General features: G+C 37.8%; 1 protein-coding gene across 2 annotated transcripts in view; it reads left to right on the forward strand.

The window, feature by feature from the left end:
- Nucleotides 1–5,911, forward strand: part of MOSPD2 (motile sperm domain containing 2) — a 32,205-nt gene extending 26,294 nt beyond the window's left edge. For both annotated transcript variants that reach the window (XM_021547517.3, XM_021547518.3), the window contains exons 11-15: nucleotides 661–757; nucleotides 1,519–1,615; nucleotides 2,247–2,376; nucleotides 3,503–3,605; nucleotides 4,583–5,911. In XM_021547517.3, the coding sequence (XP_021403192.1) occupies nucleotides 661–757; nucleotides 1,519–1,615; nucleotides 2,247–2,376; nucleotides 3,503–3,605; nucleotides 4,583–4,729 (574 nt within the window). In that variant the 3' untranslated portion in view covers nucleotides 4,730–5,911. The remainder of the gene's footprint in view (nucleotides 1–660; nucleotides 758–1,518; nucleotides 1,616–2,246; nucleotides 2,377–3,502; nucleotides 3,606–4,582) is intronic.
- The last annotated feature ends 12,430 nt before the right edge of the window (nucleotides 5,912–18,341 follow it).

Raw genomic sequence — 18,341 nt, forward strand, 5'->3', positions numbered from 1 at the left:
CATGCCCTACCTTTTAGCTACTAGTGTTCATTTGAATGCTTATCCAAATTGAGTTGTGTTAGTTTGATGTGGTTTAAAATATCTCATGCATGACTCTCTTAATTGCACAAGAATATTAAAAACAAGCAATAACTTTATTTATGCATGTGATACCACAAGTATGTGAAGACTGACTCATAAGTACAAGTGGATTCAGTTGTGGTTGAAATGATTGGAAAGATATCTGCCTTCTCCTATGTGTGCACTATATCCATGACAAGGATAGATGTTTGAGGTTTAAATTACTCCCTGTCTGTGATACCTTATTTATGCATGAGCATAAATTAAAGTCGGCAATGCTTTCCCTTAACACACTGCCTAAATATGCAGTAGCTGACTCTGAGTATCTGTTGGCTGTTACTGCTCTTAGAGATGGCAGAAGTCAAGGGCAGTAATCAGCTGAGGCAGCCAGTTCCATTTGTCATGAGTCAACCCTGAGCTTCACTAAAAAAATGTTGCTTTTTGTTTTCATAGCTTTTTTTGATGAAAATCCTTTTATGCTGACTATAGCTGCAGGGTAAAAAGTATTTTATTTTTGTGGAGGTATGGTCATGTTTTTTTCTATGATCTGTTGTAAAAAGATAATCTGAAGAAACTAACTATTTTTAAATTTCTTATTAGCCCAGCAGAAGAGCTATACTTTGGATCCAAAGAAACTGGAGAGAAAAAATGTTTAATAGTTCTCACAAATGTCACTAAAAATGTAGTGGCTTTTAAGGTAAGTGTTTTATGTGTGGCCTGGTTTACTAACTGTATAATTTTTTCTTGTTTTCTTTAAGGAGGAAGGATACTATTACCATTTTACAAACTAAGTTTTTTATTGTGTAGTGATGTTTGAGGTAGATCAAGATCTTCTAGCTGAATTTATGCCTATGATGTACCACCTCAAAGGGGATAATTAGTATTAAAAATTTTTGGAGCACTGACTAAAAAAGAGCTAAAGTGGTGGTTAGTTTTTTGGTGAGAGTAATACTTCTTGAAAAGGAAAGGCTTGAGCATTGAAAAGTCCATCTTTTTAGAATGTTTCTTTTAAAATACTGGCTGGAAACAATTTAGCAATACTCCAGAATTCTGCAGATCCATCTGCAAATGTCACTATCAAAGGAATTAGTAGTTATATTTGCTTCAGAAAATGGAGTTTACTTACATGTTTGTGGGTTTTTTCCCATGTTTTGCATTCTCTACACATTAAAATACAGTTTTCATATTTTTGTATTTATTATAAAACGTTCTTGGCTGTTTTTAAATATGTATGAAAAAGAAAAATAGCAAATGCAAGAAAACAAAGGATAAATGCAATTGACAGGGTGGAAAAAGGAATATGTAAGAGTCCTATTATGCCTACAAAATGTTATATTTTAAAGACTTGTCCTAATATTCAAGCTTTTGGGGATTTAGTTATTACAGAATGCGAGAATTTATGAAGCAAAAGTAGTTTGTGCTTGCACTTACTGTATCCTTTATATTTCTTGTTCATAGGTGAGAACAACTGCACCTGAAAAATACAGGGTTAAACCCAGTAACAGCAGCTGTGAGCCTGGCACATCATTAGATATAATAGTTTCTCTTCATGGTGGTAAGTAAAAATATAAAATAGAGCTTGTAAGAAATCTGGGCAAGTTGCATTACTAGACATGCTCTAGACACTGATGGTTGTGTGTGCTTGCTGGTGTGTAGGGCTGACTGATTCCCATGTCTACTTGACTCTTGTATGAGAATGGTACCATTTGTTAGAAAAACATGGATGTCAGAAAGGATTTGAGTAGCTGCCTGTACTGATTTACTGCTCCATTCTGCAACCCATTTTATTTCTTGTTAAAAAACAAAAAGTCTGAGTGGCAGTTGTGTCACTGGTTCATTTTTACAGTGGGAGTTTATCTGCAGTAAATCAATTTCCTAAATTGTTGCAAGGACAGGTGAATTTGCTGGAGAAAATTTTGCACTGTCTTTGAGCTATTAAGATGAAACTAGTTTTGTTAAAATGAACATATATAATTTTGGGAAAACTGTAATTAGAATTATTGAACTTTAGAGAATGATTTCCTTATTTTTATTTCTAGCAAGTCAGTGTCTGGTGTCCTGCAATAAACAAGTTCTCATTTTATGGCACTTTTGTGCAAAATACTTTTATCCTCCTTGCAATATTGCTGTTTAATCTAAGCACACTGTTGCTATTTTTTTTTTCTTTTGGTCTTCCTTGAGGGCAGGTTTTGCAGCTTCTTTACAGGATCGTTTCCTTATAATGGCAGCAGAAATGGACCAGTCTTCTGGAGCAGGTGTGCCAGAACTGACTCAGTTTTGGAAAGAAGTCCCTAGGACCAAAGTGATGGAACATAGGTAAGCATATGGTTTTCTGGTAACAGGAGTTTGGGGTCTTTTTTAGCTTTTATTGTTTAGCTGATTTATAGCACTTGTGTAATCATAATCAGTGAAGGATACTCCAAAATCACTTGTGTGGTTACTGACCAAAATACATTACTGAGACTTCTGCTCTGTTTTAACTGAGTAGATGAGGGTTTAATGTATAAAATGTTATTCTTGATGTGCTCTTTTTTTTTTTTCCTGTTCTCATGCTGATGAAGAGAGTTAAGTGGAAAAAATATGAATGCGTGTGACAATACACATGAACAATAGGGATTTTGGTTTTTTATTAAGAATGTGTCGCTTGAGTTTTCTAAAAGGAAGCAGTCAAGGAAGATAGACATAGTAAATGCAAAACTATTTCTATACAATATTAAAAATGTTCCTTTTCTACTAGGGAAAATAAGAATTTTGTGGAAAATCTCTGAAAACCTACCACATGATCATATGTGTATTTTCAATATTTAGTGGTGAAAAAGTCATCTAGAAAAATCATTAGAAAAATAATTTCCCCATACACTTTTTTAAATGCACCTGTTGCTGTTCTCTCTCATCCAGTCACATTGGGTGGTATCACTGAACATGTCTAGGAAAAGTTCCCTGCAGTTTTGACTGGTTTTTTTGCCTTAGATTGTTCCTGGGGTTTTTCTGTGGGTTTGTGGGGCTGTTTTTTTTGGAGCTGCCTTTACCCCTTTGTGTCCAAAACTACCGTGGAAAAAGTATTTTTTGAGTTGTGATGCCTAAATCGTGTTCTGTGTTTGCTTCAAGTGCTTATCCCTTACTTCCCTTTTGAATAAAATCTTCATCATGTGAGTGACCTTAAGCTTCCTTGTATAAGTGGTACAATTTATTTGGGGTTTTTTTTAAGACAGACCCTGAAACAATAGAGAGAGTTTATTTGCTTTGTACACGAGTTACTCATGAATGCTGACCTTTACTTTTTGGTAAACCTAGACTAAATGTACTGTAATTATAATTACTGTATCTTAAATTTTACAAGTGCAGGGATTTTATCCTCTTAAGAGGGATTGTTTATTCCTAATTATACAATGTTGCATTAAATTTGTGATTTTTGGTGTGTGTTCTTGTTTCCTTTTTACAGGCTCAGGTGTCACGTCATAGAAAGTAGTAAGCCCTCTTCTCTGACGTTAAAAGACAATGCATTTATTATTCCAGCAAAAACTAATGAAGATTTACATATACAGGTAATAGCTTATTCCTTTGTTCTGAATATTCAGCAAAATTATAGAATATGGTAGAGATAAAAAGAATTTTTACTGAACTTTTTTGGTATTTTGTGTTTTATACTATTTTAATGTCTCAGCAATTGAAGGTAACTACATCAGTGATAGTGATTTAATTATTTTGTTTAATGATAATTATTTAATAATCATTAAATTTTCAATGCAGTTTGCTCATTCTTCTTGTGTGTATACAGATCTGATATATCAATGAGCATCAGTGATATCTTTTGCTTCTGAGTGTAAAGATGTCACCTGCTTGATGCAGGCCATTTTGGTTATCCATAACTTAAGAATTGAAGCTCCTTTAGTGGGAGAAATTCCTGAAGTGTGTAGTGATGGAAAAGGTATTGCTGAGAGACTGCTGAGAGAAGGCCCTTTCCTTTCCTTTCCTTCCCTTCCCTTTCCTTTCCTTTCCTTCCCTTTCCCCTTTCCCCTTTCCCCTTTCCCCTTTCCCCTTTCCCCTTTCCCCTTTCCCCTTTCCCCTTTCCCCTTTCCCCTTTCCCCTTTCCCCTTTCCCCTTTCCCCTTTCCCCTTTCCCCTTTCCCCTTTTCCTTTTTTCCTTTTTTCCTTTTTTCCTTTTTTCCTTTTTCCTTTCCTTCCTTTTTTCTCTCTCTTCTCTTCTCTTCTCTTCTCTTCTCTTCTCTTCTCTTCTCTTCTCTTCTCTTCTCTTCTCTTCTCTTCTCTTCTCTTCTCTTCTCTTCTCTTCTCTTCTCTTCTCTTCTCTTCTCTTCTCTTCTCTTCTCTTCTCTTCTCTTCTCTTCTCTTCTCTTCTCTTCTCTTCTCTTCTCTTCTCTTCTCTTCTCTTCTCTTCTCTTCTCTTCTCTTCTCTCTCCTCTTCTCTTCTCTTCTCTCTTCTCTCTTCTCTCCAAAATAGCTCAAAATTGCCAAGTGCTTTCAAGTGCAGTAATTCTGACTTAATGAAACTGTTCTATTTTCAGCTAACTCATTTACTGCAGATTAATAAAAGACTTGAGGAGCAGATGAATCGCTGCCTCTGGTTCCAGCAGCTGTCAGTTGTTTTATCACTGCTATCAGTTACTGTTGCTGCCTTCTGCTTCTACCTGGCATCTGCCCAGAGAAGCTAAAAAGAATTGCTGTGCCCTGGATGTGCTGCTGCCTATCATGGCTCGTTGGAGTCAAAAAGATTGCAGTGCTGCACTTGGATTCTGGAACTGCCAAAATGAGGTTTGTGAGCCTACAGCAATGAACAAGAAACAGTTTACTGGGGAAAAAAAAAAAAAAAAAGAAGAAATGAATGACCAGCAAAAAAAAAATTACTGAAATTATTGTCTAAGTTGACACTTACACTAGGGCATGAGGAAGATGTTGAAGCTAGGACCTATTTTTACTGTACAACTCAATAAAAGCTACTGAACTGGAAGGAGGAAACCAACTACAACATTATTTAAGACTGTTGTGCTTTTTTTTTCTCTATTCAACTGCTTTAGATACAATATTTCATTATTTTTTGTCATATTCATTCTTACATTCTGATTCACTCCCATAGAAGATGCAAGCAGTCAAATTAATGTATTCCAAGGTTAATCTGTTCATTCCAGGAAAATTTACAGAAATTATGTGGTACAGGTGGATTTTTTTATGTAATCAGTGTATGTATATACACATAAATGAAGATATTCGTTGTCAGTAATTACTTTGATAATTCAGACTCATTGTTCTCATTGGCTCACATTTCTTACTGAGTAACACGCACAAAACAAGACACTATTCCTGTTCTCTTTTTTTTTTTTTGAAAGCAACTTGTATTCAAATTACAGAGGGAGTGTGGGAGCTGACTTCTTTACTGTGATGGCCTATTATTGGTTCATAAAAAGGCTGTTAAATAATCAGTGTAAGAACTTACTCTGAGCTGTGCAATACAGTTAAATTACATATGAAATTATGGAAAAAAGGCAAGTCAAATCAGGAAGATTAAATACACTTGAAGACAGCATAAAAGTATTATATCTGGCATTTCACAGAAATTGTTGTGGAAATGGTGCATAAAGCTAGAAAGAACTTTGCTAACAAGGATTCTTTGTACTCATTGCTGTAAATATGTATATTAAAATGATGAAAACTTAAAAGGAGACTGATGGCATCTTTCATACATTTAAAATTTTCACTCTTTAGGAGATTTAAAATAATTATGATGCTTGAATTATTTTTTTGCTACAAATTTGCTTTGTAACAGATTTATTGGTTTTGTCTGCTGACTTCAATAGATGAGAAGTGATTATTAAGGAAAAATAAAGGTCATACTCTGCTTCTGTCTTTTTGCTTACAGTGTGTTGGGGATGTAGGATCATTCCAAGAAAATAAAAAAGGGCAGTTTAAAATAATAAACTGATTAACTAATAAAGCCAGCAATATGATTACTAAAAAAATGCCATGTACAAAGCAAGCTGCAGAAAAGTTTGGTGCACAGTCTTCTGTCCTCTCTTAATTTATACAATGGTTTATAGCATATGCTTTTTCTTGATTTTTCACTAATCTCATTTCTGCCTGTTGTTTATCAGTATTTTATATTTCTAATGATTTGGCAATTTATATTGTTAACTGCTTATAATGAAGCTGTTACTTGGGTTCTTTTTTATGTGCATGCAACTCAAATGCTTTGCTTACAATGAAATGGATTGTTGTCTTAGTGAGAAAAATAACAAATTAATTTGTAACCTAAAGATAACATAACAATAACCATGCTATTAAAATGTCAATTCCTTAATTTGGGTGGATTGAATAGCACTTTACTGTAAAATTGCCAGAAATATATTCTTAGAGTCTTTGCCAATATGAATATTTTAATGTTTTTGGTGCTTTCATATATTTTCAGTATTTTATTACTTATTTTATTATTGGTATTTTCTTTGTATGAATCAGATGAACATCTTTTCTATTTTAATATATTTTAGAAAAATACAGTTAAAAATAAATATGAGGAAATACATAGTCTTGAATGTTTAGTCTTTTAAAGATAGCTGCATCTCCTCAGGTTTTTGCTTTCTAGTTAGTCTGCAGATACTTCACATGGGAGGGGTCAATATGGTGATGACCTGATATGATGTCTGTTATGGAGCAGAAGTTTTGGTGGCACCTGTCAGACAAATGCGAAATAGGTGACAATGGCTTTTGGAACAGAATATCTGACATAATCACATGGACACGATACTGGGATGTCAGTGGTACCATGGCACAAGGGATGCAAGTCCACACAAAGTGACAGTAGTGGCTTTTAACGTGACCTGGACAATAGTTAATTTGTATTTTTCTTCTTCAAGAACATCATTCATTCTATCATCACAGAATATTTTCCCAGTATTTTCAAAGCTTTCAGTTGTTAGTAGTTTCAGATTTTGTGTGACAGCCCTTGGAAATGGGTCTCACTGTGGAAAGTTTAGTGCTTAACACACACTGAAGTTACAGAGTAATGTGATTTGATACCCAATATCAAGAGAAGAAACAAAAGAAGCAATTATTTTTTTCACATTATGGGAAACTCGGTTTATAAACCTGGGGCATTTTAGAACTTAGACAATTCAAAAAGTATGATTTGATTACATGAACTATCAAGAGCTAAGATTTAGTTTTCCTTTTCCCTCATTGTAGATTCACAGTTAATTTAGGCTTTTACAGACAATTAAGAGACAACAAAGATTGTAATCCTAAAAATCAGCAATTTGTGCTCTAAAATAACCCGTACTCTTTTTCCTAGGAAGGAATTTTTGTACCTTCCTCTGAGCTTCATTGTTCTACTTTCCTGTATAAAATATCAGATTTCTGTAAAAGAAAAATAACAACACGAGGATGAGGGGCAGCAGGAGCAGGGTTTTTAAATTACCTTTATAGTTCATCAGTGATTCCCTGCTGTAAGTAATTTGTCTGTGTTGTTTGCCTTCAGAATCTCAGTTTGTCCCTATTTCCAGAAGCTGTTAATTTAGATGGGGTTTTTTGACTGTATGGGGTTTTACGGGAGAGCATTTTAAGTCTATGCAGTGTCTTGGTGGTCCTGTGTGTTGCACTGGCAGCATGAGGGTGTAAGTGCTGTTCTGTTGGTAAGCACAGTGTTAGTTCACTCATGTTCTATAGCTTTGTTGTGAAAATGGGCATTTAGTCAGAAAAACAGCATTCTGCAAAGCCCATCACAAGAATTGACCGGTTTGGGTCTGGTATAGCCCCCTAGGGTGTTGTGGTCAGACATGAGGATGTCTGTGTACAGTATATGAATTGATTTAGGAAGAGCTAATCACTTCTAATCAGCCAGGAAGAGCAGGTTGTGTCCTCATTTCTGAAGCTGAATAGGTCATTTCAGTCAGCTTCTGCAGTGCATGTCTTATTTTCCCTGGAAGATGGCTCACTGAGGAATTAGCAGCCTGGTGGTGTGCAGTTGCTACATTTCCATTGTTTGTGCTAGCACAGGTATGTGATGGTAAGTGATGATTCCAATTAGGCTTTTCAGTATCCCTGTTTCCTTGGCACAGTTCAGCACCAGCAGCTTCTGGCTCTGTGCCTCCTGCAGCTGATGAGAAACAACCTCCCTCTTTCAGTTTTCTCAGTATTTCAGTGCCACTTTTCAATTGGAACCTCACTATTCTTGTTTTTGACACTTTTATAGTGGTTGTACACAGTAATACAATATACACAGAATGCAGAGACACAACTCAAAGCACAAAGCACAGGAAACCCATCTCTCTGGAGCATGGCAGGGGTGAGTTTTCCTTCCTTGTGGAGGAACTGACTGAAGTTCCATGTGCTGCCTTTTCTGGGCCTGATACAGGCAGCTTCCAGGTAGATCTGAGCAATTATTGCTTTGTTACTTCTGAGCAGAAGCACTGAAATTCCCAAGTTATATGAGCAAAAAGTAAGCAGCTGGACAGATTTTTTTGCTGGTAGGTATCTCATCTCCCTGCTTTCTTTATTCCTAAGAATGGTGCCTCAGCCTATCTGTTTGTCATGTTCTAAGTAACTTCTGCTTTTCTAAACACTGAAAGAAGCACAGTGTGCTCAATTATTGCTGTATGATTGCAGCTGATAGCACTTGTTGGTTTTAGATTGCATTAGGCAATGCCTTCTGATATTATAATAATGAGTCCTTACACAAAGCCCTTTGAGGGGAAAAAACACAACTGTTTATCAGTTTCCATTGTTGTTGTTGTCATCACCATAGCCTGAGTGTAGCAGCAGCCCATCCAAAGGACTGCTACAGTCTTTCTCATGCCAGTTCAGGGTCTCTCGATCTGTTAGTAATTATTTATTCAGTTCTAATTCTTTTAAGAATAGTTGTGCTATACTGTATTGGAGTTGTTTGAAATGCTGGAAAACCTGGATGTGAAATATGAGTCTGTAACTTTTGGTTATTTATCTTTCATTTTCTTTAGGCAGCAATAGCATGTACTCATTCTTTTACTGTCACTTGGTGGTTTTGCACAAAGTATTTTTGAAAGTTTTCCTTTCTCTTAAAAATACATTGTTAGAATGATAGCACATTATGTGTTTCATTTGTGATTATTCCCTAAGGTAGGCCAGCACCTGATGGTGATTCAGTTTGCAAGAAGCAGTGATTTCTTTGAAAGTATTCAAAGATTTTATTTTTTTCATTTTTGCAGAACTCAGGACTTCTTTCTGAATCTGCACAAGTTTACTCAACCAAGGAGCAAAAATCTTGGCCTGTGGGAACTTCCCAGAAGGAGCAGATAGTTGGATATGTACTTTTTGTTACAGACCCAGCTACAAATAATAGCATTCATCTATTCATATTGTTGCACTGCATGTCTGTAGGATACTGAGAAGGAGCCACACAATAAACTTGCATTTCTGCTCAGTGAGAAAATTGACTCTATAGATCAATGTTAGCCAGAGAGTCAGGAGCACAAAGTGGAAAAATGCTACATAAGGATACGGTCTTCCTCCAACAGGCTATTTAAGGGGTCTCTTTAGACTAAGTGCTCCCCTAATTAGGCCTCAGGAAAGGGATCAAAAGCAATCTTGACAGGTTCTGACTCACTGTGTTTTCCTTAAGTTTGCAAAGAAATGCAAGAGACCAAAGTCCAAGTCTCCACTATCAGTCCCACCACAATCCCATTTTGTTCATGATGAAATCTAAATTAAAATACCCTTTGGGCAACCATGATGTAGTCTAACAAAACCTCTGTGACATTTAATTCTTCAAAATTGCAACTTTCTTATATTTCCTCAGCCCTATGTCTGTTATATTCACTGCCAGTTTTATTTTTGGTACCTTGGAGCTGTATCTGAGCACCTGTTCTTCAAGCCACCAGGAAAATGACAAAAATAAGGAACACAATTTAAATAAACATAGATTACAATAGTAGTGTGAAAAAGAAGCATTAATAGAATATCTTTAACTATTTTTTGTCTAGAATGCTACAAGTGATAAATTGCTAAATGGAGAAGTGATTCTGGGCAAACACCACAGATGCTTCATTAATGTGGTGCAACTAAAACTTACAGATTGATACTTGACCTCCTGACATCTGAATTACTATAATTTCCATGCCCTGCAGTACATTTTCCTGTACCCAAGTAGCATTTATCATGTTTTCTTTTTTTCTTACAATTTTGTTTGGAATTTAAACTTGCGGCTGATGGTGATGATTCACAAAAAGATTTTTTAGTGCATTCTAAAGAAAGTGAAAAAAACAAAAAAAGAAATTGCTTTAGTAGCCAAACTGAAAATTATTTTGATCCATGCTGTGAAAATGTTGTCTTGACCAGGAAAGTCATCTCTGTGTAATGATGGGCTGGCGTCCATGTGAATGCCCTTGCAGGTAAATTTGTTGTCTCTCAAAACAAAATACATATTAGGGTTTTCAATCATGTTCATCAATGCAAGGATCTTTCTTGCCAACCTGTCTGGACCAGTGGGCAGAACACCTGGCTTACAATGCTCCCACAACAGCCTGGCTTTACCAGGGCAAGGGCTACTCTTGTGTTTTCTCCCAAACAAATTTCAGCCTGGAAGTGAGACATTGGTTCAAATACAGCTCTGTCACACCAGCAAAAATGGCCTTCATACATGTGTAATACTGGGCAATTTTTAGGCTGAATAGAGAATTTATCCTCAAGAGAAGTAAAAGGAGAAATAAGGGACTATTTAGTGACCAAATTGCTATATTTCTCAGTATTTCCCTGGTATCAGTGCAGGCAATAACTATATCCAAACCTGTCTGTAGAGGACTACAATTTTAGCTGCAAGAAAAAAAAAATCATATTAAAACTGTAAGTACTGCAAATTGTATGACATTTTTATCTAGCTCAGCTAAAAAGAAAATAGCAGTATTTAGTAGTAACTAGCAGAGCTGGCGGTGCCTGTACTGATGTTAATCACATCAAGCTATGATATGAATGGGGAGTTTTCAATTTTATAGTAAGGGAAAATAAACTACAGAAATTGCTGGAGAGATATGCCTGAAACTGATGCTCTTCTTAAGTAAAGAACTTGATACCAAAAAGTAATCTTAACCTCATATGAACTGATAACCAAGAATTTAGGCAAATTATATTTATAGGTTTTTTATTCTATTATTATTTTTTATTCTATATTAAAATAGCTTAAATATTTTTACTTTTTTTAGCAAAATTTCTAAATTGGTTTATGTCTTCTCTAGGAAATGTATAGTTTTGCATCAGGAAAATGAGTTGCCAACTGTCTATCTACAGACATGCTTTTCTGGAGTAGGGATCTGTGTCTTCTTTGAAGTTAGAGATACTTTGTACTGTTATTTACAATTGGATTTCCTTCCAGAACACATCTGATAATTCATAGCAACTCTGCCAGAAGCTGTGGGAGAAACTGATAGACAATTCCCAATATAGTTTGCAACATAGTGCTGGAGGATGATGGAGTCAAAATGTTGTGGAGTTAGAGAATATATTTGATTTCTAAAGGCAGTATGTTGCTAGGATTTAGACCTCGAGGGCCCTGTGTGAAGGTGGTTGGTACTCCAAGAATCCTGGGGACTGGAAAGCAATTTTAGGTTACTGAATGCAGAGGACAAATTGTTTAGCAGCTGCAATGAAACTAAGCACCTGTGTTCCTGTGTCTCAGTCAAGGGGCTCTTGGTGGTGCTGAAGCGACGGGCAGGCTCCCGGGGAGGCTGGGGGCGCATGGCCCTGGGCACGTCTTTGCTGGCTATTATTTTACTATAATTTCTAGGTGATAAAATGAATCAGTTTAAAAATACAAGGCTGACATTACAAGGAAGTGTTTTACCCTGCCTGGGAAAGCTGGTGCCTGTTGGAGAAAGGGAGTTCCTGAGAGCTTCGTCACAGTAGCGCTGTAGTGAAAAGCAGCAATTTTCCAAAATCCAGGCTGAAATAGATCTGAACTGTCCTAGCAGGTCTGCTTTGCAGTCTGATTGTGTAGGAAGAAGAAACATTAAATGGTATAATCTTAATAAAAACCCAGAGGAGACAGGACTGAGTTTTATTAATACCATATCTGGAAACGTTCTATGTAGATATTGCATATAATAGTCATTTTACTGCCACAAAAGAGAAAATATTTTTGCAGATGACTAAATTTTTAAGGAGTGGAGTAGAACCCCCCAGTTTTAGTGCTCCCTTTCCTGCAAGCCTGGTAAACAACTGGGATTACACTTGCACGTACACTGGTGACACACTGATGTTGAGTGGTCTGTCAGCACAAATCAGAGATTTCTTGGCTGTGGATAAACACTATTCATAATTTATAACAATCATGATGCTGCTGGATGCAGACCTGTTTATTCTTCAGTGTGAGACTGAAAACTCTGGTATGATGAAGAGCTGTTGGGTCTCCCATTGCTCAGCACTCTGACCGAAGGCTCTGACCTATGTGAAAAACAGAGAAAATCTCTCAAAGGCGTGACAGCCAGTAATGTTCTTTAAGTGGATTGATCTAAATTAGATGGGATTTGCACAGATGGAATACCCAGCCTCATTGGCAGAAATGACTCAGTTGCTTTACTGGAAATGTTTAAACCCAAAGCTGGGTAGTACTCTTGCCACATCCACCAGGAGACTATTTGTGCCAAGTGAGTTTCACGAACATTTTAAATACTGCTCTCTGTTGTATCAATAGAGTCTGTGTGAAGGCATTTAATTTCAAGAGATTTGCAAAAATGACAAGCTGGGGAAATGAGTGCTTTGCAGTCCTTGTTGGCTGTCAAAGAGAAATGCTCCTGGAAAGTCTAGTGACTAAGAGAACCAGTGCTATATTTTCTGATGGAGAGTGAATGTCCTGAAGACTGCAGGCTCCTTGAAGATGAAGAGCGGATAAGCAAGCTGGCTTTGCTCACAGATATTTGTTTTTTCTCTTTGTGAGCTCAATATGAATCTCCAGGGGAAAGATTGCTTTTTGCAGTGCTGTGTAAGGTGGTTTCTTCTCTCATGAAAATATGTAGACTTCCACATAGGAATATAAACCACTTTTTTCCCCCACAAACTTTAGGAAATGAAATTTCTTCCTCTTAAATTCATTCAGCTCCAAGCCTGAGAATTCTGAGGCAGAAAAGAACTGTTTCTGTTTACTGCTTCAGATATGGGTCTCACAAATGCAGAATGATGGGCTGGATGGACCACCTCTCTGATGTGTCATAGCTGGGAGAAATTGGGCTACAACATCAGGAGTGAGTACCTCAGGTTCTACTGTAAGGGAAGCTGGCCTACCCAATAAAGGCAATGGTCTTCAGTCTATGGAGACCAGATTGGAGTCTGTGCTCCATTCTAGAGGGACTGCAGTTCCTCCAGACACAGTGCATCTTCTTGGAGGGGAGACTCCCAGTAGACAGACAAAAAGGGAGGGAGTTTCTTCACACCACTGCAGGCTTTGCTGCCATGCCACAGAGAGCTTAGTGCTCACTGCATGTCCTGCTGCTTCCAGAGCTGGCAGGAGCTGGAGTTCTGCAGGGCAGGAGCAGGGCTGTAAAACAGAAACTGAGAGAACCGGGGAAAAGGGTGGAAATTCTCAGCCCAAACTCACAGGAGATCCACGCCTCTTCCCATGTCAGGTGTCTCCTGTGCTCTCTGTGGAGACAGGAGGCAAAAGGGAGCTCTCATTTTCCCTCTAAAGAGCATGACCTGTGAGCAGCAATGCTGGTGCTTGTGCCAGGACAGAGCAGTGTACATGAAGGTCTTTGGGCCCAGGATGGAGGCTGACATATCTCAGCATGTTTATTGCTCCTGGATCTGGGGATGCTCAGCACCTCTGAGGAATCTTGCTTATCCTTTCTTGCATTTGACACCTAAGTGGTCTCCCCTTCCCCAGACTCTGAACAAACCTTGCTCTTCTCATATCAACTCATAGATTTGCAGAAATTAAGAGTAGCACTGGGGCTGTTGCATACATTCTGCTCACTACACGGGTACATATGCATACATCTGTATGTCTGTCTCTTCTGTGCACTTCTATTCACGTAAATATTTTTACCCACTTTAACAGACCCTGCAGCATTAATGTCAGTGATTTCTGACATTGTCAGCAGAAGAAGAAAAATTGGGAAATAGCTGTCTCTCTGAAAATGCTTTTGCCATGACACCACTCTAGTTCTGCTGTTATTATATGAGAAAAGCATTAAAATCCCTTTTTAAGAGACTCATAACTGAGACTCACGGTGTCTTGCTGCTGTTCAGGAGGTGCAGAAATACGCAGAGTGCACCAGACACAAAACATGACCTTTTCTTCCTCTTGTCAAATGCAAACCAGCCTCCCCCCACGCAGCTGGAGAGCTTTGTAGACCAGCTCAGAAATGTGTGTCACCAGCTTGAGCAGGTTGATGCTGTGTCTGGGCTGTTCCCCCTGGGAGCCCACAGCAAGGCTGGTGGGAGCAGGTCCCTTCAGCATTTTAGGTCTAACAGGGTTGCAGTGGTGACAGGGAATCAAACAATGCCAGGGCCTCTGGAGACACAATTCTCACTCCTTATTGATTCTGACTGCAGCTGAAGGTCTTTATTTCATGTTCTGCTGTTTCAAGAGGCATCAAGGACAATCTGATTGCCAGGGAGAGAACACTCTTAGCAGGACAGCTTTAGCAATGAGACAGGTTCAAAGGCATTGGGGTGAGGTGGTGATGGTGTTAAATGGAGGTGAAAATCCTTCCTCTTCAAAGGTGAAATGGAGGGCAGAGTGGGGAGAGGGAATCACAGCAGCAGCCAGGGAGAGCCCTTTTGGACACAGGAACAGGCTGGAACTGACAACTCCTGAGATGGGGAGAACTTGAAGGAGATACCTGGAGGTCAGAAAGTGAGTTTAGGTCAATTAATCAGTCTGGTGTGTAGGGGTGAGCACAAAAACAGGGTTTTCTTCCCACAAGATGACCCAAAATCATTTACATGGGATCCAGGGATGGAGATTCTAACCATATGAGGAAAGGCCTGAGACACACAGAGTGGCTTCACTGTGTGTGCTACAAGCACTACCGAACATATCTTGATAATTTTGTCTCATTTGAGAGTGGGTTCAAATTCCCTTATTTCAATGACACTTATATGGGATAATTTTCTTCCAGTTGCACAGACTCATTTATAATTTAAATTTTCTTCAAATTTAAATATCATTCAAGTTCATAGGAATTTAATGAACAGTGTGGAGGGAAAATGAAAATCAAAACATTGAAAAAGGGCAATATTACAGTTCTAGGGGTTATGATCTCTCCTCTGACAACTTGACATCATTATTTGCAAAGTCATGCACATCCTAATAGCTGAATATATTTGGATGCTCTGGTTACTTGACAATCCTAATCAGACCCAGGGGGGTCCAAACAGTAACTGCAAATATATATAAAAAATATTCAACTGAGCAAAGGATTTACTGGGAAACTCTGAGCATCAAATATTTGAACTGAACACAGAAAATCTGTCAGTTGAAGGGCTGCTCTCCACAGGGTGCTGGAGTGCAGCCATGTCTCCACAGGTTGGACTCCAGGGATGAGCCAGGTGTGGAGCGTGACTGCTCCAAGGAGAATGTTCCACTGCAGACTGGGATGTTGTAGGAAGAGGTGTGAGACAGGGAAGGAGTCACAGTGATCTACTGGGCCTCCTGGGATGGAACAAGTCTAACTGGAAAACATGTTTAATGTTAATGTGAACAAAACACAGCAGAGCAGCCAGGGCAGCCACAGGAAAGCAATGTGTAAGGCCAGACTGGGAGGGAGATGGAAACTCACAGACACCTCTCAGAGCCACTCAATAAAATCAGTCCCATGTGGGTCTGGGTATGACTTTCTCTGGTGCTTCCCTGCATTTAATACTCTATTTTTTATAGTGGAAATGAAATAGGGGGTGTTAAACTTCCGATTTGGTTCTTATAATAGAAGTGTCAGACTTCAAAGGAGTCATTAAAAGCAGAGCTAAAGGCAGCCACTGGGCTCAGAGATGATGGGAAAAGAAGAAAAGAAATATAAAAGGTGTATGTGTGTGTGTGTAAGGGAAGCAGAGAAGCAAAATGACAACAATGTCAAATGTAGTGGCGACAAGGACAGCCATTCCCTCGGTGATACTCATAATGGGGCAGAATTTGATGTTAACGAGTGAAAGTAAAGTGTATTTGATTTGTGTTCAGAAATATTTGTCACTGACAGACAAATATTTATGAATCAAATTAATAAAAAAGACATTATAAGTCTTTCTTGGATAAGAAGAGTATTCAAAATGTGAATGTTAATATAAAGGCACAATTGTAGTGCTTGTTGAGCTTGTTTGAAATTATACTCTTAACCATTGTTTTGATGATCCTTCAGCATGGCTTTAGTATGGCTGGCTAACTGTAGCTTGTAATTACACAACTAAATCTGATACTGCACTGCCTTTCTTCGGTGTCCATACTTTGTTCAGAGAGAAATCAGAATTAACAGAATCTATCACAGAGCTAAAACAAGAGAGTAAATGTGGCTAAGTTATGACTAAAATAGGAGGGAAGTGATATAAATAATGTAACACACATTTCTTTTTCTTTTTTTGTTTTTAATAAAACTGTGAAAAGTTCCATATCCTGATGCATATAACTCCTACTTCAAAAATCTCACAGCCTTTTAAAAGTGCTGGTTTTGATGCATGTTACCAGATAATAGATAGAAAATCAGAGTGGAATAATATGAGAAATGGGGATGCCAGCAAGGGAAAGGGATCTGTAGAAAAAACTTTTTCAGTATTACATAGATGTGTATAAACCCATCTGGTCACAAAATGTGGGAGAAAAGAGTAGTACCCTACAAATAACATGTGTGGAAATATTGAAAATAACTGGGTATTTTATGCATGCATCATTATGTATATAATTAGAGAAAGATGAGGATAGAAATTCAGGGTTTTCTTTGCCATTGATATAATGTTTGGACTGGCAAAAAGACCATGCAATCAGCATTACTAGCACAGACAGGATTATAGGCTGGGGAAGCACTATTGAGACAAACAGATAGAATGGTTTTACACACCATTTTTAAAATAACAGGAAAACGAAGAGAAAACTGATTGGTCATAAGACAACAGCATCCTTGTGTAAAAAGAAAAGAGACCAGGTATCAGTAAGGCTTTGTCTTTTGTTCCTGTCTTAATTTAATTATTTGTTTAGGGTATGATAGTTTTTGATTTTGGAAGAGAAGGAGCTCAGAGGACACTTTGAAAATGACATTGGGTCAAGAAAGATGAAGGCAATGTCATCAGGAGATCAGACCAGAGGGCTGCACATCAGAAACCTCTGCATCTATTACTGTGACTTCCAGTGAGGCCTCACTGAGTTTATTTAATCTCCATGTTCTGACTCCCACTTTTCCTAGATATCACCTTTGTCAGTACATTGTGTTGAAATGTTTTGAAAAGTGCAGAAATTTAACAGATTGAAACTTGATAAGAACTCTTCTCTTTTAGGACACATATTGCAAGAGATGGTAAAGTCTAGTCAGTCAATATGGTGAGAAGCTTTGTTTCAAGTTACCAAGATCTACAAAGGAAGGTCCCCAAATTCCTGGGATGCCAACGAAAGTTCCCTGGTCATACCAAGAGTAACTATATCCAGCTGCATGTTACAAAAAAAGAGGAGAAACATTTCCCAAGTTTTTGCCAGCATCTTGATGGTAAAAGCACTGTCTCAACTCCACTAATTTTCCAGGGAAAAGGACTGGGCTTTGGGCTCTGCTCTACAAACTGCTTAGGCATATTAAAATCATTGGTAATTTTTTGATTCACAAGCCTGAAGTCATTTAAAACTTAATTCCATTTTCAGTGACTAATTGAGGTGAATCTCCCAGCCTTGTATGAGGATGCCAGTGTTGTCCACTCAGTGTCCTGCTGGCATGGAATAAGTACAGATGGCTCTATCAGGGGATAAAGCAGCATTAAGTCTTAACCTCAAAACAAGTGAGAATGTTAGTTGTGCAAAACAATTTTATGATTTAGTAAAATGTGTAAAATGCCAATAAATCCAAAATTTTTAAATATAGGAACTCTGCAAAATTATGTTTTGTGTATTGTGTACAAAATTTTGTACTTATGTATTGTGTACAATAATACAGTTTCAAACACTGTGTAAAATCTAGGCTTACTGACTTGATGGCACCACAAAAAAAGCATGCTAAACACTTCTAAATAACTTCTCCCATTCAGTGGGAGGTAAACTGTTGTGAAAGATGCTGCCAATTGCTTGATCAAATGCCTAACTCAGATAATTTGGGGAATGGAATGGAATGGAATGGAATGGAATGG

This window comes from Lonchura striata, chromosome 2 (genome assembly GCF_046129695.1).
Source record: "Lonchura striata isolate bLonStr1 chromosome 2, bLonStr1.mat, whole genome shotgun sequence".
Classification (NCBI taxonomy): domain Eukaryota; kingdom Metazoa; phylum Chordata; class Aves; order Passeriformes; family Estrildidae; genus Lonchura; species Lonchura striata.